This window comes from Orcinus orca, chromosome 6 (assembly GCF_937001465.1).
Source record: "Orcinus orca chromosome 6, mOrcOrc1.1, whole genome shotgun sequence".
In the NCBI taxonomy this organism is placed as follows: domain Eukaryota; kingdom Metazoa; phylum Chordata; class Mammalia; order Artiodactyla; family Delphinidae; genus Orcinus; species Orcinus orca.
In genome coordinates, this window is record NC_064564.1 from 83,419,026 (window position 1) to 83,445,185 (window position 26,160).

The 26,160-nt window shown below is 50.9% G+C and overlaps 2 protein-coding genes, 1 long non-coding RNA gene and 1 other non-coding gene across 12 annotated transcripts in view; 2 read left to right on the top strand and 2 right to left on the bottom strand.

Annotated features, from left to right (window-relative positions):
• The window catches only part of PHF24 (PHD finger protein 24), a 28,880-nt gene extending 18,633 nt beyond the window's left edge, over positions 1–10,247 (top strand). For 2 of the 4 annotated variants that reach the window (XM_049711666.1, XM_033431049.2), the window contains exons 3-8: positions 154–339; positions 3,826–3,904; positions 4,201–4,406; positions 4,752–4,912; positions 5,232–5,327; positions 5,647–10,247. In XM_049711666.1, coding sequence (XP_049567623.1) covers positions 154–339; positions 3,826–3,904; positions 4,201–4,406; positions 4,752–4,912; positions 5,232–5,327; positions 5,647–5,743 — 825 coding nt within the window. In that variant the 3' untranslated portion in view covers positions 5,744–10,247. The remainder of the gene's footprint in view (positions 1–153; positions 340–3,825; positions 3,905–4,200; positions 4,407–4,751; positions 4,913–5,231; positions 5,328–5,646) is intronic. The other 2 variants (XM_033431050.2, XM_049711667.1) reach the window with 2 other exon arrangements.
• LOC125960268 (uncharacterized) overlaps positions 1–17,137 on the bottom strand; it is a 32,997-nt gene extending 15,860 nt beyond the window's left edge. The window contains exons 1-3 of one of the 2 annotated variants that reach the window (XR_007478204.1): positions 16,703–17,137; positions 9,601–9,684; positions 333–1,158 (exon numbers count right to left, since the gene is read on the bottom strand). This is a non-coding gene — a long non-coding RNA (uncharacterized LOC125960268). Of the gene's footprint in view, positions 1–332; positions 1,159–9,600; positions 9,685–16,702 lie in introns of those variants that run through there. The other variant, XR_004483980.2, reaches the window with a different exon arrangement.
• LOC117201941 (U6 spliceosomal RNA) lies at positions 12,217–12,323 on the bottom strand. Its single transcript, XR_004484085.1, has one exon. It is a non-coding gene; the product is annotated as a U6 spliceosomal RNA (small nuclear RNA).
• A 39-nt stretch (positions 17,138–17,176) lies between the features above and the next one.
• DNAJB5 (DnaJ heat shock protein family (Hsp40) member B5) lies at positions 17,177–26,148 on the top strand. 5 transcript variants are annotated; one of them, XM_012533641.3, is made up of 5 exons: positions 17,177–17,318; positions 18,157–18,298; positions 20,651–20,895; positions 23,982–24,583; positions 24,726–26,148. In XM_012533641.3, exons 2-5 carry the CDS (start codon positions 18,231–18,233, stop codon positions 24,957–24,959), a joined length of 1,149 nt encoding a protein of 382 aa, XP_012389095.1. In that variant the 5' UTR covers positions 17,177–17,318; positions 18,157–18,230; the 3' UTR covers positions 24,960–26,148. The 5 variants fall into 5 exon arrangements, with proteins under 5 accessions (XP_012389095.1, XP_049567619.1, XP_004271438.1 ...); XM_049711662.1 differs by having other exon boundaries at positions 17,182–17,318; positions 18,154–18,298; XM_049711663.1 differs by lacking the exon at positions 18,157–18,298 and adding an exon at positions 17,985–18,097 and having other exon boundaries at positions 17,221–17,318.
• Positions 26,149–26,160: the final 12 nt, after the last annotated feature.

Sequence of the window (26,160 nt, forward strand, 5' to 3'; positions counted from 1 at the left end):
AGCTCTATTGCCATAACATTGGCTTCACTTGGAGTTGTTCCTTTAGGCTGCTCCAGGGTCACTCAGCTCCAGGCAAGTAGCACTGTGCTTGGTGGCCTAGGATCTTGCTGCTGTGTTTATACATCCCTATACACTCCTGCCATCTTTCCCCAGGTTGTTAATGACGAGATGTGTGATGTCTGTGAGGTCTGGACAGCCGAGAGCCTCTTTCCGTGCAGGGTCTGCACCAGGGTCTTCCATGATGGCTGCCTGCGCCGCGTGGGCTACATCCAAGGAGACAGTGCCGCGGAGGTGACTGAGACAGCAAACACAGAAACAGGCTGGAGCTGCCACTACTGTGTAAGCCTAGACTGCAGGGATGGTGGGCTCCTGCACTGCCAGGGATTTGGCACATTTCCTGGAGGCCCAGTCTTAGAACACTGGTTTCTAGGCAGTAACCTGAAGAGTATTCAGATTCGGGTCACTAGAGTTAGGACAGACTTTCCTTACCTCAGTACTACTGACGTTTGGGGCACGATAATTCTTTGTTGAGTGGGCTGTGTGCACTGTAGGATGTTTAGCAGCATCCCTAGCCTCTACCCATTAGACGCTAGTAACACCCACCCCCAGTTGTGACAACCCAAAATATCTCCAGATATTACCAAATGTATCGTGGGGGAACGAAATCGTTCCAGTTAAGAACCACTGAGCTAGAGGACTGAATGGGTAGGACGAGACCTAATTATTCACAACTAATTCTGCTTGGAGCAGTACTTACTCTCTGTTAGTCTATAGTTGTCATTCATTGTATTCATCTGAAAAACCAACCTGAAATCCTAACCGGCTTGCTTCCAATAGGGATGGATTCCATCCAAGGAAAACATCTTAGTCCTAAGATTCTCACTTGGTCTTCTACCTAAGTCTTAGGAGCATTTTTCTTCATCTCTGAAGCAATCATTTTGTGAATTAAGTAACAAAGGCCTGTTGATTCAGAACTTTGCAAATTATACATAAATGCCTTCCAAATTTTGAAAAGATTAAAAGCCAGATTCATATCCCTTTCTCAGCATACCTGAATAGAGTTCAAGTCTTGCTTTATTGATCTGTTGCCCTGCAGATATCTTCATCCACTGATTTCAGAGTAAGGAGTATCTGCTGTTTCCCTCTTCTTCCTACTGCCTAGGAGAAAGGAAAGATGTGCCACTTTCTAACAAATAACACTTTCTCTATGGCTTGTCCATAAAATGAAGTATAGAAGAGTTATTTCCAGTCACTTAAAATACCTTCTCCCCAGCTGGAATATGCCACAGCACAGCCTGCTCTACAGGCAATCTTCTCTAGTCACCACTCCTCCAAATGCTAGACTTTTCACTCACAGCAACTCTGCTTGGCAGTGTTCTGCTGATGTAGGACTGAGTGTCTCCTTCCTAAACCCTCAGGATTACACAGCTCCCTTCCTGGCTTTCTGTCACAGTCCTGCCTTCATTACCACCACTCTCCACGAGACCTTTTACAAAGACTTCTTCCAAGCTCCTCGCTTTTCTTTCCTTCCCTTCACAGCCAAGCTTCTTGAAAGGACTTCATTATCTCCTTGTGGTTCCCCAACCACTTGTAATTCGGCTTCTTCATCCATCGTTTTGCTGAATTAGCTCTTCTAAGGTCGCCAGTGACCTAATTGTCAAGTCCGGTGACCTTTTCTCAGGAATCTTTTACTTGATCTCTCTGATATATTTAGCACTTCCTTACTGCCCCCTCTTTTCTTAGGGTATGAGTATTTTTGTGAGAAGTATTACACAAAATACAGAAACCAGAGAAAATAGAAAATCAATAAAATTCCACCTGACTCGTATAACCACTGTTAACATTACCTCCTACATTGTACAACTCTCTTCTCTTGGCTTCCAGTACCCTCTACTGATTCTCTTCCCAGGTTCTTCTCTGACCATTCTTTCTTTTTTTTTAGATTTTTTTTTTTGATGTGGACCATTTTTTAAAGTCTTTATTAAATTTGTTACAATATTGCTTCTTTTTTATGTTTTGGTTTTTTGGCCACGAGGCATGTGGGGTCTTAGCTCCACGACCAGGGATGGAACCCACAACCCCCTGCAATGGAAGACAAAGTCTTAACCACTGGACCACCAGGGAAGTCCCGACCATTCTTTCTAAGTGCCCTTAGTTTCTTGTCCCAGTCCTAAATGCTGGTGTTTCTCAGGGTTCTTTTCCCACTATACTCTCTCTCTCTGGGTCTTCATCCACTTCGGTGGCTACTCCACCATCTAAATACCAATCATTCCCAAATCTGTGCGTCCAGACCTAAATTTCCTGTCTCTTGGACTTATATCCATCTTGATGTCTCACAGGTACTTCAACATGCCCCCACATGAGCTCATCTTTTTCCCCAAACCCATTCTCCCTCCCTTCCTTGTCTCTGTGAATAGTAATACTACCACCACCCCACAGTTACCAATCCCAACTCATTTCTCTCCCTCACCCCTCACGTCCAGTGAGTCAGCAGGTCCTATAGACTCTACCTCCTAATCTCTCTCAAATCTCTCCCCTTTTCTTCATTCTCATGTCTTAGTTTAGCCACTTATCTTTTCTTTATTGCAACAATTACTTAACTGCCCTCCATGCCTCCAGACTTTGCCCATCTAATCCATTCTCCACACAGCAGACAAAGAGCTGACTGTGGCACTCCACACTTAAAAACCCTTCCGTGACTCCCGTTTGCCCTCAGAAAAAAAGGCCCAATTTGAGGGGCTCAATAAAGGGCATTTGAAGCACTTCACAGTCAGGCTTCTGCCTACCTCCCCTCCCTTATCTTTTATCCCCTCCCTACCCTCTCCCAAGACACACACACACACACACACACACACACACACACACACACACACACACACACACACACACACACACACACACACACACACACACACACACACACACACACACACACACACACACACACACACCACACACTGTACATTCCAGCCATACTAAACATCACACAATGTTAAGCACCATTGTGCCAAGCATATACAGGGGCTCAAAAAGTGTTTATTGAAAGAATGGTTTGAGTTCTTCATGAAATCCAAAAATGAATAGTCATGAAATGTCTGCTCCTGTTCTTTACTGGTACTTTAGAGAGAAAATGATCTACTATAAAGAATATTTGGTAGTTTAAGGACTGTAAGACTGTAAATTAATGCTAACGAAATAACACATCAGTGCTCTTTTGGAATTAAAACTTCCCTGGCACCACAAAAAAATTCACTTGGTTTTAGGAAATTTTTCATGATGGCATCTCTTTCAAAACCATTCTGGAGTTAAAGTGATACAACTTTAGGATTAAATAATTTTTAGAAATATGGAAACTGGAGTTAGAATTAAACTTTTTTAACTAAAATACTCTTTGAACACAGCCTAACACAGAAGCCAGATACATAAAATGGATAAAGATGGAGCTGCTCTGGTTGATGGAGCTAGGGATTCAGAACCCTGCCCACTTGCCCCCTTCTCCCTTGCAACAGCTTCCTAAGGCACCTCCAGGGAACCCCTAAGCTGTCTCAGAGAATAATTCAAAAACCACTATTTTAGTAAAAGGGACTCAGGGCTGGAGCCAGGATATCTGGGTTCTGGGAAAGATCCTGTCCAGAGCTGGACAGCTCTGAGAAAGTCCTTTCCCCTTTCTGGGGCCTCAGTCTACTTGACTATGAATGAGAGGCTGGGATTAGATGATCCAATAATTGCCTTCCAGCTGGTATACTATTTCCATCCTTCTTGATCCTTGGCCTTTCTTTCTTACTGGCCAACATGGCCACTGACTTAGCTCTTCCTCTTTTTCAGAACAACCTCAACTTGCTGCTAACTGAGGAAGAAATGTACAGCCTCACAGAGACCTTTCAGCAGTGTAAAGTTATCCCCGGTAAGGCTGGATGGTACTGCCAATGGAGAGAGCCAGGCAGATTTCTTCTTCATACTTTCTAGGATGAACCATGAAAGGAGTATTCCAGAATTTGTGGGGCAAGGGCATAAATGGGACCGTGTTTGCAAGCTGTTGGCCCACCACTGGCCACAGCCTGAGTTATCCTGGCTATGGAGACAAAGACTGGATGAGAGCTGTGGGTGGTGGGGCTCTGGAGGGTACCCTAGAGGTGAGTGCAGGTACTCCAGAGGCTGCGGAAAGGGTGGGCCTGGCTAGCACGGGGTGCCTCCCCACAGACTGCTCCCTGACGCTGGATGATTTCCTGCGCTACCGCCACCAAACAGCGAAGCGAGGGGACAGTGACAGGGCTCTAAGTGAGGAGCAAGAGGAGCAGGCAGCCCGCCAGTTTGCAGCCCTGGACCCTGAACACCGAGGACACATAGAGTGGCCTGATTTCTTGTCCCATGAGTCCCTCCTACTTCTACAGCAAATACGTCCCCAGGTAAGGGACAGCTGGGGGTAAACGTCTGTGGGGTATTGGGTGAGAGACCAGGGAAACATGCCAGGCAGGTTGGAGGAGCACTGGGTACTCTCTGAGCAGGAACCAGTACCAGGAAAGGGCTCAGGTTCTATCCAGTAACAGGTGATCCAGTGCCTAGGCTGGGGAAACTGCCCAAGGAAGATTGGTTAGTGCTGGACCCCACTGCAAATGTTGGTGTTACCAGAACCGCTCTGGGCTGCTTCAAAGGGAGGGTGCAGAGGTGATGGTGGAGGTAGGATTCTCTGTGGCTTGACAGTTTACAAAATATTTTCACCTCTAGGTCTTAATATATCTCTTCTTCCCCAGAACTCTCTGTTAAGGCTTCTGACAGTCAAGGAGCGGGAGCGAGCCCGGGCCACTTTCCTGGCCCGGGGCAGCGGGAGCACTATCAGTGAGGCAGAGTGCCGCCGTGCCCAGCACTCTTGGTTCTGCAAACGCCCCCCAGATGCTTCTTCCTGCAGTGTCAGGTCTGCTCCCTACCAATCCCTGCCCCCACTCACGTACCCTCCTCCTTTTTCCATGCCAAATGGCCCTTGGTATGAAAGGTACCTACCTCCCTGTTTCTCCTGCCAGTTTCCTCAAACAGCCAGAAGATCCTCCTGTGCATTAGACAGTGGACAGTGACTCCTACTGGCCATGGCATAGAGCAGCCTCTACTCCAAGCTCCATCGCCCCATGTCAGAAAAGCCTGGACGAGCACATCCAGAGCTTTGGGTTCACCAGAATGTGGAAGGGGCCGGGCCTTTCAGTGGCCCGCTCCTAACCACATGTCCTTGTGCCCAACAGCGTCAGCCATGTGGGTCCCATAGCAGACAGCAGCCCAGCCAGCAGCAGCAGCAAGAGTCAGGACAAGGCCCCGCTGCCCACAGAGCCTGAGTCCAGGTGAGTGACACCTCCTCACTGGGCTGTCTACACCCCTGACCCCTACAAACACACAAACACACCCCCCACCATCACCCCAAAACAGCAAATGCCCAACCCAAAAACCAGACTTCAAGAGTACACATTTGACCCCAGATCCATAGGGCCAGTGAGCTGGTCTGTCACCCTGGAAGCACAGCCTGCCATCACCATGTCACGCACAAGCCAGGGCTTCCCTGAGTTTTGCCCACCTCAAGCCATGCTGCCACTGGGAGCAGGTCTCATGAGCCTCCAGGCTCAGCAACCGGCCTCACAAACCTGTTCTTTGCTTCCACTCCAGATTTGTGGACTGGCCTACCTTCCTGCAGGAGAATGTCGTCTACATCTTGGCTGCTCGCCCCAACAGTGCAGCCATTCACCTGAAACCCCCAGGATAGCATGGAGCAGAAAAGCTCAGTTTGGGGACAGTGGCGTTCTCTCCCTCCTTTACTTTCTCCCATCCCCCCACCAACCTCTGGTACTGAGACTTATGGGGATGGAGCACTGGCCACATCTCAGTTTGTCACTAAGCTTTATGGCACTGAAATCACCGTTCCCATCACAACAGAGACAGTAAATGCATTGCCACAGGGAGAAGCCCTGGGAGCTGTGTCAGTATCTGCTCCTGGACCACCCCCTGCCCTCACACCGTAGACTGGACCTGCCACTGCACACGTATATGTGTGCACACACATGCACACATACACACATGCCTAGCTGGCCATGCCTGCAGAGACCTGGTTCTTTTTGGTTGAAGAAGGACCAAAGTTCTTTCGTGAAGCCCTTGATATAAGCGAGGGGGTCTCTACTCAGCCCTTCTATTGGCCAGTTCTGATTCACAATAGATCAGTCTCTGGCCAAGTGATTCTTAATAAGGGGGCATATCAGACTCACATACTCTCCTAGAGATGCTGACAGGCTCCCTCTTCCCACACTGAAAATCCCTTCTGTGGTGAGCCACTGTTCTGGTAGGTGTGTACTATGTCCCTCAGGTGGGATGGGGAAATGGTTGAAAACCACCACTGCACTTATTATTTATTTATTATTTATTTAAATTCAATTCCTGGTGACAGAGAAGGCAACTAGTCTGTGAGTCCTAATTAGAAAAGGGAAGGCAGCCCCTCCCAGGGACCCAGAATTCTAGGAACCTCTCAGCCAGGTCATTTCAAGTCCAAAAGTCTTTATTTAACAGAACAGTCCAAAACCAAGGTGAGCCATCCTGGCCCCTGTTTTTTAGGTGGGTGCTCATGGCCCAGAGCCCAGGGGCCTGAATGGAACAGGTATGATGGCAAGAGTCTCAGCCCTCTGGGTTAAGTGCTTCACCCAAGTCAGCTACCACAGAGACCCAAAGCCTGCGCTCCAATGAGGACAAGGCCTGGATGGAAGAGGAGAGAAGAAGGCTCATGCTTTTCTATTCTTCCAGCTCAGCTCAACTGCAGACCTAGAAAAGTGTGCCATGGTATGGAGTACAGAGCCAGCCTTTTTCATAGCCCAGGAAAGAGCAACTCCACAGAAGCCCTCAAAAGGGATTCCTTTCAAACCACCTGACAATGAGGATAAGACACTGGAGCTAAGAAGAGGATTTGCATCTCAACTCTCTTGAACAGAGAAAGTCCCAGCAAAGCCTCACAAGAGAGGTGTTCCCTTCTCCCTGTTACTGAGATATGGCCTGAGCTGCTGCTTTTCCCCATTGCTCACTACATGTCCTTCCCTACCAGCTTAGGGCCTGGCCCTGGCATGGGAAGACTTTGGGGGCAAGGAGAGGCTGCCAGAAGGCCACCAAGCCTGGCCTCCCAGCCCCAGCTGTCCTTCCTAAGTTCTCATTAAATTCCCCAGTCAGTGTATGTTACAGGTAAGCACAGGCCCTGGAGTTCAAGTTTCTGTTTCCAAGCTAATGGCTTAGGTTAGCCAGTTCTGACGACCAAGAGTTATTTGAGAGGGGGTTGGCTCAGTCATGCAGAAGTTAACACAACCCCATTGCTCAAGGCATTTCTATAGAAGCAGCAGCATACAGCTCAGTGCTGCTCAGAAGAAGGCAGGGAGCTGTAACCTGGGGCATGGTAAGAGCACTATATGGTCTCCTCCCTTAGAGTCAGACCTAGAAGCCAGGTAAGAGGCTTCTGAGGTTGGATTATTTAGGACTGAAAGGAAGCATACAGAAGATGAACTGGGTTCATGTGTATGGCTCTGAACATTTCAAAACCCGCAGTTCTTTGTAAATACTCCATAGCCATACTCCTAAGACTAATCAGTAGGAGGGGCCATTATTCAGTCCAGCCAAAAAAAGAAAAAAAAACAAAGAAAGAAAGAGAAAGCATATGACTTTTGGGCCCAAGGACTGCATCCGAAGCAGCCAGCCCTGGGGTTTTGCACTGAGATTAAAGCACATTAAGCACAAGGGCTTTTGCTTACTCTCGGGCAAATCACCTTCTGTGTCAATGGCCTTGCGCTGCTTGATCTCATGGACAGGGCATTTTGAGTAAAAACAAGGTCTGGGGCTTCGAGAGCTCGGTAGCTTTTTCTCCTGCCTCGTCATCAGTCAAAAGGATTGGCAGTCCATCTTCTTGTTCCCTGATCCTTCACAGACCAAGGCGATGCCTACCTCTCTGGAGCTGCAGCTTCTAGCTTTCTGTGGGTGAGTGGTAAAGACTGGGGACCACTGGATCAGGCCAGCTGTATCCCAGGGCCTGGCAAAGCAGACCCCAGAGTTCTTCCACAACAGGATCTGGCCCATTTGGGATCACCCTCTCCCTATTCCAGGGCGGCAAGCTTCCTTAATGGGGGTGTGCTGCAAAGGGTCCAGGGGACATTGCCCTCAGCAAAAGACAGAGTGCCCAGTCACAAGAATCCTAGGAAGCAGAAAAGCACACAGAAGTAACCAGCCTCTTCTCCATAGGCATCTAGCTTTTTACCAAAGGAGGGGTTCCATTGCTCCCTCAGTCAAGAGTTGCAGAAGCTCTACCCCAAGCCCCCTTCTGAGATCTCCCTTTGCAGTGTCCTGATCCACGGAGCCCCCCTCCAGTACATATGGAAATGGTCAAACTTGTATAAACCTAGTGAAGCCAATTTCCTTTCCTTTTCAAGCCCTTTCATCATTGTGACTGTCTGAAATTCTGCCAAGTACAGAAATTAGCGACTGACTCTGATAAGAGTATGAGAAAATGTTTCAGTCTTTTCTTCTTGGCTGCCCCAAATTGCAGAGATCAGTTCTTTTCCCAAGCACCACCCGCCCCACCCCCCAGCCAAGGGAGGCTGAGGTTACACAGATGCTCCTTTGAAGACTACTTGCCCTAAGTCTGTTTTTCACCCAGAAGTCCTCTTTTCCATGCTCAGATTTAAAGACAGGGGCATTTGATGACACGACGGAGCTTCAGGGACACAGGGTCAGCTGAGGCAATAGCTGTGGCCATGTAGCCTCTTTAGGTCTGCTCCGTGGCTTCCTCTCCTGAGATCAGCCTTCCCCAATAGATTCAGCCTCTGTGCTTTTGAGCAATGGGCCCCTTTGATCCCAGGGATGGAGCAGTTTCCTTACTCCTAGGTACCGACCCCTTTCAAGAGCTCTTCCTCTGAGGACAGCCACGGCTGAAGCTATGAGCACGTTGCCTCTTTCTGTCCTCAGCCTAAGCAACTGTGGCTGCAGGCCAGACACTGGCCTTTCTGGCCCTGGTGCTCCCTATGGGATGTCACCCTGGCCTTGTTAGAGTGGCCAAATATAGGGGTCCCCCATTCCTATCAACAGTATGGGAAGCACAGAATCAAACCACCTGGGAAGAGGGCACCTCTCTGGGGGGTGGGCTCAGGATTGTGCCTAGGCCTCTAAGCCTCAACCTCAACCACTGCATGTCTCGTGGCTTCAGTAAAGCTGGTGCAAGAAACCATAAAGGCAAGAGGGAAGCTCAGAAGAAGCTGTATGGCAGGGTCACAGGCCAGCCATGACCACCACAGAGCCAAGAGTAACTTTCAGACAGGACTGGTGGCAGGCTCTAGTGATCCTGCAGGCATGTCCCCTTTAAACCAGCAGAGAAAAGGCAGATACATACTTGGAGTTTAAAAGGCAAAACAACATTGATGCCAGAATTTCAGGACATCCAGGCAGCACCTGTAACCGTAACCCCTTTTTACCCCTCTATTTACAGTGGAATAAAATTGCTGCTTTCTCCATGCCACTTAGTTTGAATTGCCCAGAATCTCTCTGGGCCCTTAGCTAAAGCCCATACAACAGAGTTCTTGATTGGGGGATATTAATGCATCCTACCTGCTCCGACAGCCCACGCTGGAGTGGGGTGGGACTGGGCATTTTCTCTGCTGTTGCTTTTCTGCTGCCACTGCTTTTAGCAACCTTGAAAGGAAAGAAAATGAACAGGTTACAGAATCTTCAATAGACCCCACTAGCACTAAGGAAAAACTTTCTTCCCTCTGGGCCAAATGCCCTGATGACCCAGATCATGGAGAGGGTGTCAGGTCTGCTCAGGCCAGTGACTAAGAAGCCCAGTCACATTCCGGTTTGTATAGCATGGGTTGGCATGACCACAGATAAGAACATCAATGTGTAAGGAACAAGGCCTTTCCGTATCCATGGTGAAACGAAGGCCATCAAGCCTAGCCTCCTATAAGAGATGGCCTCTGATCTGTCTCCCCACCAAACACAGGCTTGTGAGAAGGGCTCTGAGAGCACTCAAGTAACAATGGAGGATCCAATGGCCTCTGGTCCCTTATGCCCTTCCTATGTGCTTTTCTGCGGAAGGTAACTTGACAGTAAGCTGAGGGGAACATCCTCAAGCCCTGTCTTCCCATCACTACAGCTGCATGCTCCTCCCCATGGCTCAGCCTTCACTCCAGAAGGAGCTGATGTTCCCAGAGGCTGGGCACAGTGGGAATCATAATAAAAAGATTGTGATGCTATTTTGGCTTCTTGTTTCCTGTTGTTTGGGGCACCTACCAAGTTTCTGTTTGTTTTCCTATCATCGGCCAATTCCTGAGTCTAAAACAGGAGCAGCTGTGGCCTCCAGGGAACCCATAAGATAGGTGGGGGTGGGAGGAGGCAGGGTCTCCACCATGGACACAGAGGAGACGAGGGCACTGAAGAGAAGAGCCAAAGTTTTTGAAGAAATTAAGGAAAAGGTAAGCCCTCCAAGCCTGTCTGCTATGTATTGCCCCCAAACACACACCAAGGGCCAGCTTTAGACATTTTTCCCTTCCCAGTTTCTGCTGAGCTACAAAGTAGGAAAGCTAGTTGGCTGGTTTCTCCGGGTCTTCTGGGCTCTCCTTGGTCTGAGTTTCCTCCCCATCTTTGCAGACTGTTTTAATGTGATATTATAGGGCTGGGTAAACTAAGGTCTGGAGAAGCTTTCAGAGGACCATGAAATCTCCATTCATCCCTTTTGCCTGGTAAGAACAGAGCCAGTACTTGTAGACAGGAAAGCATCTCTAGACTGTGGATCAGAGGCAGATATTCTACCTCAAAACCACAGGAGCCCCAGATACAAATATGGTTAACCCCTGAGGGACCAGAGGCCATTCAGTTGCATGCGTCCACTTACATGCAGATTTTTTTCAATAAATAGGTACAACAGTACCACACAGTCCTCGGTTGAATCCACAGATGTGGAACCGGGGATACGGAGACCCAGCTATAAAGCTACAAGAGGATTTTTGCAGCGGGTGCATTGGCGCTCCTAATTACCACATTGTTCAACAGCCAACTGTAATTACTAACATTTTTGAGCACTTACTATGCACTGGGCAATTCTAAGTGCTTTGCATAAACGAATAAATCTTCAAAACAACCCTATGTGATTTGTATTACAGATGAGGAAGTGAGGAACCGAGAGGCTGAGAATTTCTCAAGGTTCCACAGTCACACAGCTAGGAAGCAGGGGAACCAGGTAGTCTGGCTTCAGTGCCCATGCTCTTAACTACTTTATTGTGCTGCCTGTCAGAGTACACCTCAAAGAAAGCTGCTGTGTGGTCCAGCACCTCCTGTTTCCACACCCAGGGAATAGGCATACACAGATAGCCAGACCTGTAGCCCATGTCAGAGGATTTCTTACCACCTGCACAACTCACCCCCTTCACAAAGACTCCCACACCCTTCCTGGAAATTTCCCACGAAGGTCCATCAGGCTCAGAAACACCTTAATAATATCCTACACGTCCCTTTTCCTTATCTCCAGGCTCAGTGAAGCCAAGCATTGGGACAGAGGAAGAGGCATAAAAGCTGGACCTATGTGAACCTTAATGACAAGCAAGGTTTCCCCACCCTCATTCGGGCAGTCCTGACTGGAACTTCAGAGCCTCCCAGCACTGTTCCTGCTACCAACTGCCACTTGTTCCCAGGGTTGGCTGGAACCTCAGTTCCACAGAAACTTCCACCGACCCTGACTTTCCCTAGAGATAAAGAGGAGTGCACTTGAGCCAAAGCAGGGCAGTGGTTGCTAAATTTGCTAAATATGGAGTAATTAGTGTTCTCTCTCCCATCCCACTCATAGGGTTGCTTGGAGTTTGGCCTTGCAAAACTTCAGTTTCCTCATCTGTAAAAATCTGGAAAACAGTTCATTTTGTCTGCTTCCTGAGCTGATAGTTGAGTGAGGACAGAATACGTTTGGTGAGAGGAAAGAGCTTGGTACAGTGTAAGGCATTGAGTGAGCAGCAAGAATTTCTGGCCCCACCTGAAGGCTGTGTGTGTATCATCTTCCACCCACCCACAGTCCCAGGCATAGCCGGGGGAACTTCCATTGGCCTCTGTCCACAGTGCTGAAGTCACAGCCAAGCCAGCTGGGGATCTTCAGTCCCTTTTTTTTTTTGGCAATACACTAATTTATCCATATATACATTCATTTTACATTATTACATTTTAATATTCATCAAAAACAAAAACATGGAACCCTTCATGAATTTGCATGTCATCCTTGCGCAGAGGCCACGCTAATCTTCCCTGTAATGTTCCAGTTTTGGTATATGTGCTGCTGAAGTGAGCACTTGAGTCCCTCCTTGTCCCATCTAAGTAAGCATCAAATACAGAGACTTCCAAGCCCAAGGATTGCCCTAAAGCTCAGAAAGTAGTGCCAAAATGTTTTTTATTTCACTAATTTCAAGTATCTTTGTCTTTAAAAAATAATAATAAATAAATAATAACACTCCTTTCAAAATTATAACAGGTACAAAACGGGCAAGATGTGATTTAGCAGGTCAGGGAGAACAGAGGATGCAGTCTTCACCTGGTGTGAGTGAACTACTAAAAAGCTGATGTAACCTGAGGCTACACGGAAAGAAGTTCAGGGTCAGAGGAGGGATGCAGGCTGGCTAGTATGCTGCACCAGCACTCCTGGAAAAACCTAACCAGAGCCAGGCATCATAAAATGAAACCCAGCCAGGGGAACATGGTCTTAGTGGCTGGAATTGATACAAGGCACAGGAAGAACCCGTGAAGGCCTGAGAGGTGTTCACCCTATCAAGGAGCAGACTCAAGGGATGCAGATGGCTGATGTCTGGTAGATGGGACCAATGAAGTCAATGTGACCTCAAGCACAGAGCTAAGATCAAAGGTGGAAGAGAGACAGATTTCTGCTCAATAGGACCAAAAGATAACTGAATACCAGGGAAGGTAGTGAAGCTGTATGAGCATATGACAGAAATGTGGAGTTGGGGGTGAAATGTCTTCCCAGGTGTCCAGTCCTCTTGAGACCTCCGATGCCAGTAAATGGTTACGCGCTTTCTGGTGCATCCCCAGCCCTGAGGCGGGCTGAGCTGTAGGGAAACCCATGCTTATACAGACCCAAGTGACCCCAAAGCATCAGCATCACTGGGTTGGGAACCTTTTTTTAGTTCAACCTCTTAAACCAACTGCTGTGCTTCCAGCTCTGAGTCCTGACCTGAGAGAAAAGATCCAAGATCCCAATATAGCTATTAATCCCCTTTCCAGGTGGGCTCTGGGAAGCATGCCTTTGGAACCTGATGTTGCACGCCCTCTGCTGGTCATTCCCAGTACTGTTCTCTCACCCCCAAGAAAAAACACATTTGAACATTTATGGTACTAGTCAGTGTAGGTTCAGAACAGTCGGGGAGACCCGAGGCAAGTACCAGGGAGTAAGATCACTGGTCAGTGTTCAGTCAACGTACAGGATCATAACTGAATCTGTGGATGGTTCAAGTATCAGTATCAAGATTAGGGCTCATCTGTGTCTAGGAGGAGGGCTTATACTGAGGCTGGGTGTAGGGAACTTTCTGGTCTAGGACTAACACCAAGGTCAGTGTCTCAGGCTGAGGCCAAAGTTAGGGCTCATTGTGGGACTGAACTCTGGGCTCAAGTGTCAGCATGAAGTGTGTATCCAGGTGATATGCTAAGAGTCTGACCACAGGAAGGAGTCAGTCTGCATCCAGAGTAATGGGGTCAATGCAGTATTCCTACACCAGGTGGAAACATCAGGTAGATAATAAGCACCAGCCATTGGAGAACTCAAGCAGAGATATTGCCAGAGAAGAAGTATAAGAGATGGGGGACAGAATAAGCAAGTCACTAATTTCCAAGGACCTCCCGACCTTAAAGATGGAAATAGCCAAGCTAGAGTGCCCCTTTCTTCTCAGAATGTTAATCTCAGTATTCTAGTTCCAGCTTCCTGTTAAAGCCCCCCACTAACCCTAGTACTGCCATATACAAATTATAGGAACAATTTGGGGACAGGAGAGGTCCAAGGACCAGTCCTGTCACTGCAGAAAGCCGGCACTGTGGGGGTAGTCTTCCTTTCCCCCAGGATTCTCTGTGTCTACTGGCAACAAGGCTTGGCAGCCTCCCACACCCAGATCTTAGCAACCCTGGGAGCCCCTGGCAACTGTTGCCATGGTGACAAGACAGGGAACTGAGAACAAGTTGGGGGGGAGCACTTCCTGTGGAGGCTTCAGGATATGTGCAAGATAGGGCTCCCCCTCCCATACACAGTCTGGGAGGGAACATGTGCTCCTGTCTAAACACCTCCTCACTGGCACCCACCCCCACCCCTGCCCCCGAGTTCTGGTTCCCTCAGGGTGAGGAAATGAGGGACATCTAGGGTTGTGACATCTCCAGAGGGAGGGAGGGTGAGTGGGGGTGTTTGGAACTGACATGATCACAGATGCATGCATACACCGGCAGACATGGTGTCAGCATATCAACAGCCATGAAGCCACACTTCATCCACTCTTTGTCATGTAGACACAGGCCTACTTAGTCATTTAATCACATATGTACAGTAACACAAAATCACATACCTACAGCAAATAACAGAATCAGGCACACTACCGCACAAAAATAATTACCCAGATACACTCACTTACAAATTGCATGATAGATACAACAAGACAAATAATTCCCAGGCTCAAACATTTACAGATGCACTCACATACCGAGATATCTGTGAACATACAGCATAAGTTAACTTTCTTGAGCGCTAAGTACAGGCCGAGCTCAGAACTAAGTGCATTACATGTGTTACCTTAATTAACCCTCTCAACGACCCTATGAGGTACTGCTGTCCCCATTTTACAGAGGAGGAAATGAGGCACCAATGTGGCAAGTAACCTCACAAGGTCAACAGTCTGCCTTCAGAGCCTACATTCTCATACCCTATGCCACACCCTGAGGCACCCCTGGTTCCTCTCACACCTTCCTGATACCCAGGGCAATGGGACACAGGACAGCAACTGAAAACTCAGCAAACAACGGAATCTGTGCCACCAATACCTGAAGGCACAGCCCTGCACCCTTAAAGGTCTAAGCCTACACTTCAGCATTAGCAGGGACCAGGTAAAGGCCGGTGACTAAACTCTGCCTCCGTGTTGGCACAGGCAAGGCTGGAGGAGGTAAAATAGACAAACCTGGCATAGGAAGAAGCAGAGCCGCCCACAGCCCAGGCCCCCATGAATCTGGAGGTGGGGGAGTGAGAGCCCTCAGATATAAGGAGCCAGTACCATTCCTGGGCCCCCTCACCCTCCCTTTCCCATCTCCATGTCACACTATTCCATTCCCTCATCACCCCACCTCCCCTCCCTTCCTCATTTCTTCTCACCTCATCTCTCTGTCCCATCCTTTTGCTACTCATCCCATCTCCCCTCCCTCCCCTCCCTATCCCCCTCACCCCATCTCCTCTCCCTCCACTCCCTTACCCCATCTTCCCTCTCTCCTCTCCCCCTCTCCCTCCCCTCACCACCCCTCCCCTCCCCATCTCCCTTACCCCATCTTCCCTCCCTCCTCTCCTTATCCCCATCACCCTGCCTCCTCTTACCACATTTCCTTTCCTTGCCTCACACCTCACACCCCTTTATACCTGGGATCCCCATCGTGATAACTAGAAAGAAGGCATATAGTGGAGAATAGGCAGACGTAACCTCAGGATCCCTAGACTGCTCTCCTGTTCTGCTCTGTGGCCTAGGTATTGATGCTCTCCAAGCCTGTTTCCAGCTCTGTCTAGTTTGCATGACCTCATGGGTGTCCATACATTGCCTCAGGGAAACTGCAAGGAAAGAGAAGTGAGAGCTTCTGCTCTGGCCCTTCCTTTGTCCTCAAAACCCCCAAGAACTCCTTCCCCCTCTTCACCCCTGGATTACCCCCTCCCTACCCCCGCTCCCTCTAGCACAGATGGGCCTGGGAGACAGTGACGTGGGCGCCAGGCACCGTGTCTGCTCAAGCGTCGGCTTCCGCTGGCAACCGCCTACGCAGCCCTGCCTGCTCTGAACATCGGGGACACTGGGGCTGAGAATTAATGGGGGTGGGGGCGGGGGTACTGAAATGGGAGATTCTGAGGGTGTTAAGAAAGGAGATCATGTGGAGCTGAGACGAAGGGTTAAGGGGCGGGGGGCTAGGATAGGGGAGCACATGGGAGTAGATAAGGATTAAGAATAGGATAAGACAGAAGATCATGGGGGAAAGACAGGAGATCATATGGGGCCAGGAATGGGGGGGAGTAAAAGGGGGATAAAATGTGGGAACTCAAAAGGGAAGTAGGATGAAAGATTATAGGGAGAACTTTAATGAGGATTGTGGGGATTGTTGAGAAGGGGCTGCTCATGAGGGAGCAGGGATGAGGGGATTATACAGAGGATGAAAAGGGGACTCATAAAGGGAATCTTGGAGGTGCTAAAACCGTGGAGAACTGCTAGGTTACAAAGGAGAGGGCAGAAGAGTACTTAAACTATGCTCATCTACCGGGGTCTGTTTTGAGATTCAGTTAGGTCATATCAGGTCAACTCCGGGTCACGGTAAGGTAAAGCTAAATCAGGTCAGGGCTAGGACAGTTCACGGTTCAATGGAAGACAGGTAAGAATGGTAACCTTTTCACCCCGGTCCAGGGACCACACCTCCCAGAGTGCACTATTCTCTCCCCTACCCTCCTAAATGAAGACAGGAAAGAATGCCCAGAGTCACCGCCAACTGGTGGGCGCAGTTTTCCTTTAAGGCTGCCTTTGACGTTGCACGGGTTCCAGAAGGTTCTCCCGGGATTCGGGCAGTGGCCAGTACGTCCCACGTTCTCAAACCGGAGATTGGACTAAAATAGTTGTCCCCCGACTGGGGTCTGAGCCCCACAGACCAACCAATAAAATCAAAGGGCGCGTGGAGTTGCCGCCCTCTGTCCCTTTTACCAATGACACGACGAGATAGCGAAGAGGTGTGGTTGATTGATCCCAAAATGCACCAATCAGACCCACACCAATCACGGCCCGGAATGTGTGCGCGTGTGGCCGGGTGACAGGGGCGGAGAATGGGCGGCTACCACAGAGCCACTCGTTGAAAGCTGTCCAATTACAGCAGAGGCTGAGCTGAGTGACGGGCAGACGGCGCAATGGGCAGCGCGGAGGCGGAGCTGTGGGGGCGGGTTCCCGGGCCCGCTGGCCGCCGCCGGCGGGCGGGCGACTCCTGTCCCGAGTGGAGGCGGCGGAGCCAGAGCCGGGGGAGGGGGCAGCGGCTGTCTGACGGACCGCGGCGGCGCCCGCAGCTCCTCACTGGTGAGGGCACCGAGCCAGGACTCGAGGGTCCCGGGAGGGGGGCGTCGCGCGTCGCGAAGCCAGGGGTCCTGGTGTCGGGATGTCGGGACACTGAGGGCCCTTCGGCTCTTCCACCGCGGGGGTGTGGAGGTTCAGGGTCTGCAAGGTGCTCGATGTCCGCGACCCTCTTACAGGGGGCAGCCCGCGTCTGAGCCGGGGGAGGGTCGGGCGGGGTCGCACTGGGTTCCGGGGCGGCGTTTCTGAGCCAGCCCAGTCAGCCAGCGCCGGTGACATCACCGACCACCCTCCCCCGCCGGAGCCCCCTCCCCTCTCCTCCCCTCCTCTCCTCGCCGCGCCTTTTGTCCCAGCCGAGCTCTGCCCCGCCCCGCCCCGCCCATCTGCGAGGGAGGAGACTCCCTGTCAGTGACTTCATTGAGTAGATTCTTGGGGATTGGGGTCTGGTCCTCCCCGGGGAGAGAGGCGAGAAGAACACGCTGCCTCTCAGGCCCTCACAGACAATCACACCTGTCAGAGGTACACGCTGCCACTCACAAGCACACACTCTTCGCACTGCCAGCCTTACTGTCACACAGCCATACAGCCATTCACAATCAGCCAGACATCGCTGCACCTGAGAGCAGGTGACCGCTGGACCCTATTCCTTCACTCTCCACACCTGGGGATCAGGTCCAGCTCCTGCTGCACCGGACAGGCCTTGCTGGGCAAGTGCCTCTGAGAACCCGAGGAGGCGGCTTCCAGAGCTGCAGCTCTCCAAGCAGGCTCCAGTGGAGCGATCAGAGGTGAGGGGCTGGGCTGGGCATGTTTAAGCGCACAGTGCTCTCCTGCCCATCCCCAGCAGCACCCCCACTACAGGCCCGAGGCGCTTTCCGGAGCTTCCCACACTTCTGGGGAGAAGACTTCTTAGCCAGCTTGATGTTTAAAATTCAGCTGGAGCCCTTAAAACTTCGAGCGTGGACGCTGAATGGGTTTGTAAAGTTTCGGTAAGTCCCTCTGGAGAAGGGCACTCATACCCATACCGAGTCAAATTCTCCATGTCATATCCCCCTCCATTGCCTACCCGCTTCCTCCATCTCATCCTCGTCTCATCCCCAGTTACGTATAAGAACCCCCCTTCTGTCCCACCCTTACATTTGAATGAACCGCACCCCTTGTCATTCATCTTATACCAAACCCTTCAGGCATCCGTTTTCCACAAACACCTCCTCTAGTATTTCAACTCTCTACATCCCATTGGTAACCCATTTGCCACTTCAGACATTTCCATTTGTCATCCTTCATCCCCCTCCATCAGTACTTCATTTTCTGTATCAACCATCCCCCCTCCCTGTACCAGTCCCCCTTGCCATTTCTTATTTTTTAGTCCTGCCTCTACATTAACATCCTCTTCATTCTCTCCATCAAAGGCAGTGCCATGCCATGGGGCTCCTTTGTCATTCCAACACGTGGCTTGTGGGTAGGGGAGGGAGGGAGGAAAGAAGGAGGAAAAAAGGCAACTCCTGAAAGAGCTTGCCCTATGTCTGTGGAGGCAAGAGAATTAGAGGTCTAGAACAGTTAGCACAGGGGTGCAAGGGAGGAAGCTGGCCGGATGAAGAGGTAATGCAGGGACAGTGAGGGGAGGGTTGAAAGCACTGGCAAGGCATTCCACTCGCCCTCAGCCTAAAAGCTCCTACAGTTCTCTGGGGGCACCCTCTTGGTGTGTTAGGTTTCCTTCCCAGTTTCGGGGGAAAGAAGGTGTGGGCTGAGGCAGAGATGGCGGCAGACCACCCCCAACTCCCTCTCAGACTGCTTTTACTGCTGCTTCCGAAAATGGCTGCCCTCCCCCAGATGCCCTTTCTTCTCTGCCTCCCCAGCCACAGGCTCCCCCACCAGGCATGACATGCTGGTAGGGGAAAAGGGGGAGTGCCCGCCCTAATGGAGCCTTCTCTTCGTCAGAGTGAGGTGACTCCCAGAACCATGAGTCAACCCAGCCACCTGTAACAGGCCCTGTGGGGGCAGGAGTTAGGGCTGTTTTCCCTGTCTACCTGGGGCCTTGAGGCCTCCCCTAACCCATTACAGCCCTCACTCTTGCCAGGACACCCTGTAATCTCTCTGAAGCAGTCAGAGGCAGAAAAGGCAGGCCTTAGCTGTGGCTGCCAGCCCATGACATTGCTAGAAAGACTCCGGTTCTCTGGGCTTTGGCAGGGGTTGGCCAAGTCTCAGATGGGTTAGAGAATGGCTTCTGGCCATTCCCCCTACTAGCTCTAGCTACAGGAAAGTGCCTTTCCCTCTATCCACCACAGAGACATTGATGGAGGGAGATTAGAGTGAAAGAATGAGAGTCCTGTGTTTCTCCCTCATATAAATAACAAATGCCCCTGCACCCAGCAAGTCAGGGACTATCAGAGGAGTGTGGACCTGGCACTGGGCCAGATCCTAAACCTTGAGGCAGGTGAGAGGGAGGGACTGGTAGAGAAGGTACTAAGGAACTGGTGGTTAGTGCCCAATTGTCTCCTAACAGCTAAGGTTTAAAAGCCCCACCTCCAGGATGCTTTTGTTCACTAACACTGATGCTTAGGTGGCACAGGCATGTCTTCACACACAGTTTTGTGTGTAGACACCGGGAAATGACTAAAGGGAACTGTTGCCCTGGTTAGGGGAAGGACGGTGTCACCCCGCCCCGCTAATGAGAGGGTTAGAAACAGCAGTAACTAAAGGCTGTGAGTCATCCTCTAATCTGAATCACACGTGAGGCTTAGCACAGTCTGGGGAGCAGGGGCAGGGAGGCCTGGGGTCTCCAGTGGCTGAGAGGAATTCAGGTACACACACCCTGACTCAGCCTGGCTGGCCAAGGCAGCTGGCTGAAGACCCAGGCCTGTTCCCAGCCCTGGGCCACTGCCCCAGCTGCCCTTAGCCTGGGCACTATGCCTGAAGCATGGCACAGGAGACCACGATGCTCAGGTGACCTCACCCAGTACGCTGATCTTCACCAGCTTCTGTGCGTGGGTCTGTCAGTCCATGGTGCCACCTCACTCAGCAGGGCTCGTGGGAGTCCTCAGTCTGGCCCAAGGACCTGGGCCTTAGAATAGCCCCAAAAAGTGGGCCACAGCCCCCAGCTTCCTGTTGGGAAAACCCAGGAGCTAAGGAAAGAATCACAGAATCCTAGAATGTCAGAGCTGGAAGAGATCATCTAATCCAACCCTTTCATTTTACTGATGGGGAGACAGAGGCCCACAGAACAGGCATGACCTGCTGAAAGTTACACAGTGAGTCATTTAGGGGTTGCAGGATCAGCAGGAACAGGACTGGGGTAGAAGGGAACAGAGGCATCAAGGATCGGCCCTGGTTTCTTTCAGAAACAAGGACACCAGTGCCGGTCCAGTGGCTGTGATGGGAAAGGATTACTACAAGATTCTTGGGATCCCGTCGGGAGCCAATGAGGATGAGATCAAGAAAGCCTATCGGAAGATGGCCTTGAAGTACCACCCAGATAAGAACAAAGAACCCAACGCTGAGGAGAAGTTTAAGGAGATCGCAGAGGCCTATGATGTGCTGAGTGACCCTAAGAAACGGGGCCTGTATGACCAGTATGGGGAGGAAGGTAAGAGGGCAGTGCTCCAGCCTGATACTGGACACCTGTCCTTGTCTGGGGTCCTGGGTGACCCAGTTCTCAAAGCAGGGAACTGGAGACTGAGAAGGAGGTGAGGGAGGCAAGTGTTCCCAGCACTGACATCCAGAGGAAAGAAGAGACCACCCACTACCCAGCCTCAGCTCACCACAGCTCTCCCTGCCTCTCTCTGCCCCTCTCCCTCCTCAAGTTAAGGCCTTAGAAAAGCTAGAGCCAGAGGCCTTCCCCGCCCTTCTTTCCCTCCCAGCCTTATTAGTCCTGCCTGAAGTCCCTGCTTCTTCATTGGCTGATGGGGAAGGTTAGGAAAGGGAGTGTGTGGCTCTCTGAGGACAGCGCATTTACAGTCATCAGCATAAAAGTTTGGCCCTTAAGCAGCCGGGGAATTAACCACTGGAGCTCTGAGCTAGAGATGGTTGTCCCCTTCCCTGCCCCCTTCCTGCCCACTTCAGGCCAGCAGAACAGAGGTAGAGTTTCGACTCCCTGAGGAAGTGGCAGGCATCCAAGCAAGAGTGGAAGGGGAACTGCTGCTGGCACCTTGCCCCCTCCTGGGGTAGCTGGTGGCCACGCACAGGGTGTCAGGAAAGGTCCAAATAAAGCCTCTGAGAGGGCGGCTCCTCCCAGCACATCCCACGGGCATGATGTAGCTGCTAATTCTGGGCCTGCCCCTCAGGGCCGCCTGCCACCCGCCAGCCACAAGCACCTGTCAGGCTATATTAAGAGACATTGTCACAGCTGAGGACTCTCCTTTCCAGGAGGAACTGTCCTTCCTCCCCAGTGGCATCCACCTTTCTTCCACATTCTCCTCCTCACTCCCCCTGTTCTAGTCTCAAAATTAGATGGGCTAATGATATATACTGTACCTGATACAAAGCAGGTGCTCAAAAGAATGTTCTTTTCCTTTCCTCCTCCTTGCTTTATGTTCCATGGCCCTGTCCTCTGTACACTCCAGTCCTCCCAACCCCCTCTTCTTATTCTCCATGCCACTAGTTCCTTCCGTTTTTCCCTCCTCACCTACTAGACTTGCCAATTCCCAGACTCACCAGGTATCTTCTGGAATCCCCAATATTCTCTCAGCTAAGAAATGTTTCTCTCTGGGGTAGAGGGATGGGAGGGGTAGTGGTGGGGAAGAGGGAAGCAGTACAGACACCATGCCACCATGTGACCTGTCTAGGAATTGCACTCATTCCTCTGCTCGGCCTCACCTTTGATTAGGAAGAAGGTAGGAGCTGGGAGACCTCCGCTTTCTGCATGACCAAACCTAAGCAAAGGGCAAAGCTCATGCCCTAGGTCCAGGCACCAGTTCTAATGGAGATCTACATCCCAGGAGGGCTCCTGAGGATGCAGCACAACCTTAAGGAGACATCCAGGGCCTGGGAAGGGAGAAGCAGCCTTGGAAATGTGGGTTGTATTTCTGTCTGCCCTGCCCCTTCCCCAGTAGCCAGCTAGAACAGTTGTGCACATAGACTCTGTGTGCAGCCCTCCCTGGGGACAAGTTGTTCCCAGCTTGAATGGGGGGTGGTAGTGGTACAGCAGGAATCCTTGCAGAGAAGTCACCCCCTCCTGTCATCATCAGTCCAACTTCCCTCTCTCACTGAGCTCTGCCAAGCTTCTTGAACTCACCTGGTAATCAGACCCTCAATAAAAGGAAAGAACAGACCTTGAGTCTTAGGGGAAGGGTGAAGAGGCAGCTGTCACAAGTCACTGAATTGCTTGCCACTTGGCCTCTCTAATGAAACCCAAATCTCCTCTTGTGGTCCCAGGAAGTAAGAGGCTAATTTAGGCTCAGGCTTCCACAGCCAATGAAATTCTAGATAAAGCCCTCAAAGAGAAAAGTCCCTTCCCCAAGCCTGGGCCCCACCCCTAAGTCTATATATTCTAGATCATTTCTCAGTGTTAATCCCCTTCCTCCCTCCTTCCCACACAAGCCCCCCAACTACTCCAATCACCACCACTACCATCCCCCTTGAAGACTGCCCCCACAAATCTGAGCCCCTTAGACAGAACCTGACTCGAGAGAGAGTAGCTGGGGTCACCACCTGCAGTGTGCCAGCTCACTCATCCTTTTTGGCAGCTCTGACATTAGGTATGGGGTGTAAGTCTTGGTGTTGTACAACTCCAAGGAGCTCCCTTCCCATTGCAATCTATGTCTGTCCAATGTGTGAATGGCAACCCCTGGAGCTGTGCAACACTGTGAACCCTGAGTGTGGGAACAAAGCATTTGAAAACTTTTTGTAGAGAAAAAGCTCCTCTTCTCCAAGCTAATGATCTTTCCTGCTTTTTTGAGGCCCTCCTCATTTCCCATTTGGGCACGAGTCAGAGAAAGAGGAAACCATGCTAGAAGTAGAGTGAGAGTGGGGGCTTCCCTGGTGGCGCAGTGGTTGAGAGTCCGCCTGCCGATGCAGGGGACACAGGTTTGTGCCCTGGTCTGGGAAGATCCCACATGCCGCGGAGCGGCTGGGCCCGTGAGCCATGGCCGCTGAGCCTGTGCGTCCAGAGCCTGTGCTCCGCAACGGGAGAGGCCACAACAGTGAGAGGCCCACATACCGCAAAAAACAAACAAACAAAAAAAAGAAGTAGAGTGAGAGTGGACTTCCTCCTGGACTGTATTGCCACCTTATTTGGGACAGGTCACTTACAGCCCTCTGTATGGTCAAATTCTGTCTGATTGCCTCTTTCCCTGTCTTTGGAGATAAGCAAAGATACGGGAGCCAGGTATGACTTGTAATGTGACCCCAGGCCAGTCATTCAAGGCTCTGTGAGACGTCTTTGGGTCACAGGTACATGGAAGAGTTTACAGTGCTGGAAGTCACATCTTACCAGTCTTCTAGTCTTAGCTTTTCAGCTTCTTTGAACCTCAAGATGTGCCTTATTATTAAACATGTAATTAAGAGTAGAAATCTTGCCAGAGATTTTTCTTACTCTATTAGGCCAGCCCTCTCTGTGGGAGTTAAAGCTTGCTTCTTCCTCTAGGCCCATGAACTAGGAGCTAGAGGGCAGGGGGAGGAGAGTGGGGTGGGGCAGAGACCAGCCATACTGCCCCTAACTTCTCCTCCCTCCAGGCCTGAAGAGCGGCGGCAGTTCATCAGGGGGCTCCAGTGGCTCCTTTCACTACACCTTTCATGGGGACCCCCACGCCACATTTGCCTCCTTCTTCGGCGGCTCCAACCCCTTCGATATCTTCTTTGCCAGCACTCGCTCCACTCGTCCCTTCAGTGGCTTTGACCCAGATGACATGGACGTGGATGAAGATGAGGACCCATTTGGCTCCTTTGGCCGCTTTGGGTTCAATGGGCTGAGTAGGGGTCCAAGGCGAGCCCCAGAACCACTGTACTCTCGGCGCAAGGTGCAGGACCCACCTGTGGTGCATGAGCTGAGGGTGTCCCTGGAGGAAATCTACCACGGCTCCACCAAACGCATGAAGATCACAAGGCGGCGCCTCAACCCTGACGGGCGAACTGTACGCACCGAGGACAAGATCCTGCACATTGTCATCAAGCGTGGCTGGAAGGAAGGCACCAAGATCACCTTCCCCAAAGAGGGCGATGCCACACCTGACAACATCCCCGCTGACATCGTCTTTGTGCTCAAAGACAAGCCCCATGCACACTTCCGCCGAGATGGCACCAACGTGCTCTACAGTGCCCTGATCAGCCTCAAGGAGGTGGGGCCTGGACCAGATTGTGTGTGGTTTTATCGGGTGGGGGGTGGGGGTGACGGAGACATTCTTTCCCCACTCTCTCTTTTCTTCCCTTCCCAATCGCTCTACCCTACCTTTTCCTCACTTTCTGTCTCATTTTCCCCAGGCACTGTGTGGCTGTACCGTGAACATTCCCACCATTGATGGCCGAGTGATCCCTTTGCCCTGCAATGATGTCATCAAGCCAGGCACCGTGAAGAGACTCCGTGGGGAGGGCCTTCCCTTCCCCAAGGTCCCCACCCAGCGGGGAGACCTCATTGTCGAGTTCAAAGTTCGCTTCCCAGATAGATTAACACCACAGACAAGACAGATCCTTAAGCAGCACTTACCATGCTCCTAGGCCCTGCCCCAGCCAGCCCAGAGCCTTCCACAGCAATAGCCCCACACTCACCCCACCCATTGTGCACCCAGCTTGATGTCCACTGGACACTGGCAACTCTTTCTAAATGCAAAAAACAAAACAAACAAAAAAAACTCACTGGTTTTCAGGGAAAATGTTCCTGTCCCTGACCCCTTTCAGAGCTGGGCTGCCTTGGGGGAGTGGGAGGGAGGTGGGGAGAGCTAGCCCAGGCCAGGGGTTAATTTTCATGTCACAAGCTTTGAATCCAGTTCCCACTCCAGTGGCTGGAGAGTGACCTGAGTGCTACTTGAAGATATAGAGATTCCTTGTCCACGCCTGTAAATAGCATGTCCTCCTTACCCTCTCAGCTTTGCTAATACCTCTCCTTTCCCTTCCCTTCAGCTTCCTCCTACTGGGGGAGGAAGAGGATAAAAAGGACACTGCTTTCCCACCCCAGTCCCACCCCCAAGTCCACAGTGTCCAAGGCTATCACACACATATTCATGCACACAAAGCACACACCTAGAGCTGTGTGTGCCTCTCCAGGGTTGAGATAGGAAGGGAAGGTCCATAATCCATGAACCGGGCCATTGAGCACGAGACACTTTTCATTTGGGAAAGGGAGGTGAAGGGGCCCTCAGCAGCCTCCCTGACAGCTCCCCTGCCCAGACTCTGCAGAGCTGGAAGTGCTGTCCTCCCTGCTGCTCTTAAGAGTGTGCAAGGGTAGAGGAAGGGGAGGGGGCTGCTGTATTAAGTCTAAGAGGTGGAGGGCAGGGTCTGTCTCCTAGCCTTCATCAGGAAGGGAAAGGGCTTTGGGTCAGGTGGCAGCTATTCCCCACCAAGAGATTCAGGGTCACAGGTTTCTCCCCACACCTCTGAACTCAGGGCCTAGCCACCCCTAAACTCCCAAATCCCATTTCTGTGATATATGAAGCTATTTATTTCTTACCCTTCATGAAGGCTGCGGGGGAATTTCTAGCCCTCTGACGCCTGTGTGACCCCACCTCACTCCCATAATTGTGTAAAGATCAAATAGTGAAGGAGCTAGGGTAAGACTGCTTCAGCCATGTTCTGGGGTGGGGTTTTTAGGCTTTCTCACTTTGACAAGCCCCTGAATGTTTTTATAGTAGTTTTTTTGTATTTTTTTGTAATGACAGTATTATGGAAAAAATAAAGTATTTTAAAACTATGGAATCTGAGC

What these genes read in the sequence shown, in the direction of transcription:
- DNAJB5 (XM_033431047.2), top strand. Translation starts at nt 18,117, where the DNA reads ATGTTTAAGCGCACAGTGCTCTCCTGCCCATCCCCAGCAGCACCCCCA. An exon ending in AATGGGTTTGTAAAGTTTCG is followed by an intron (nt 18,299 to 20,650) that starts GTAAGTCCCTCT and finishes GGTTTCTTTCAG; the next exon opens with AAACAAGGACACCAGTGCCG. An exon ending in TGACCAGTATGGGGAGGAAG is followed by an intron (nt 20,896 to 23,981) that starts GTAAGAGGGCAG and finishes TCCTCCCTCCAG; the next exon opens with GCCTGAAGAGCGGCGGCAGT.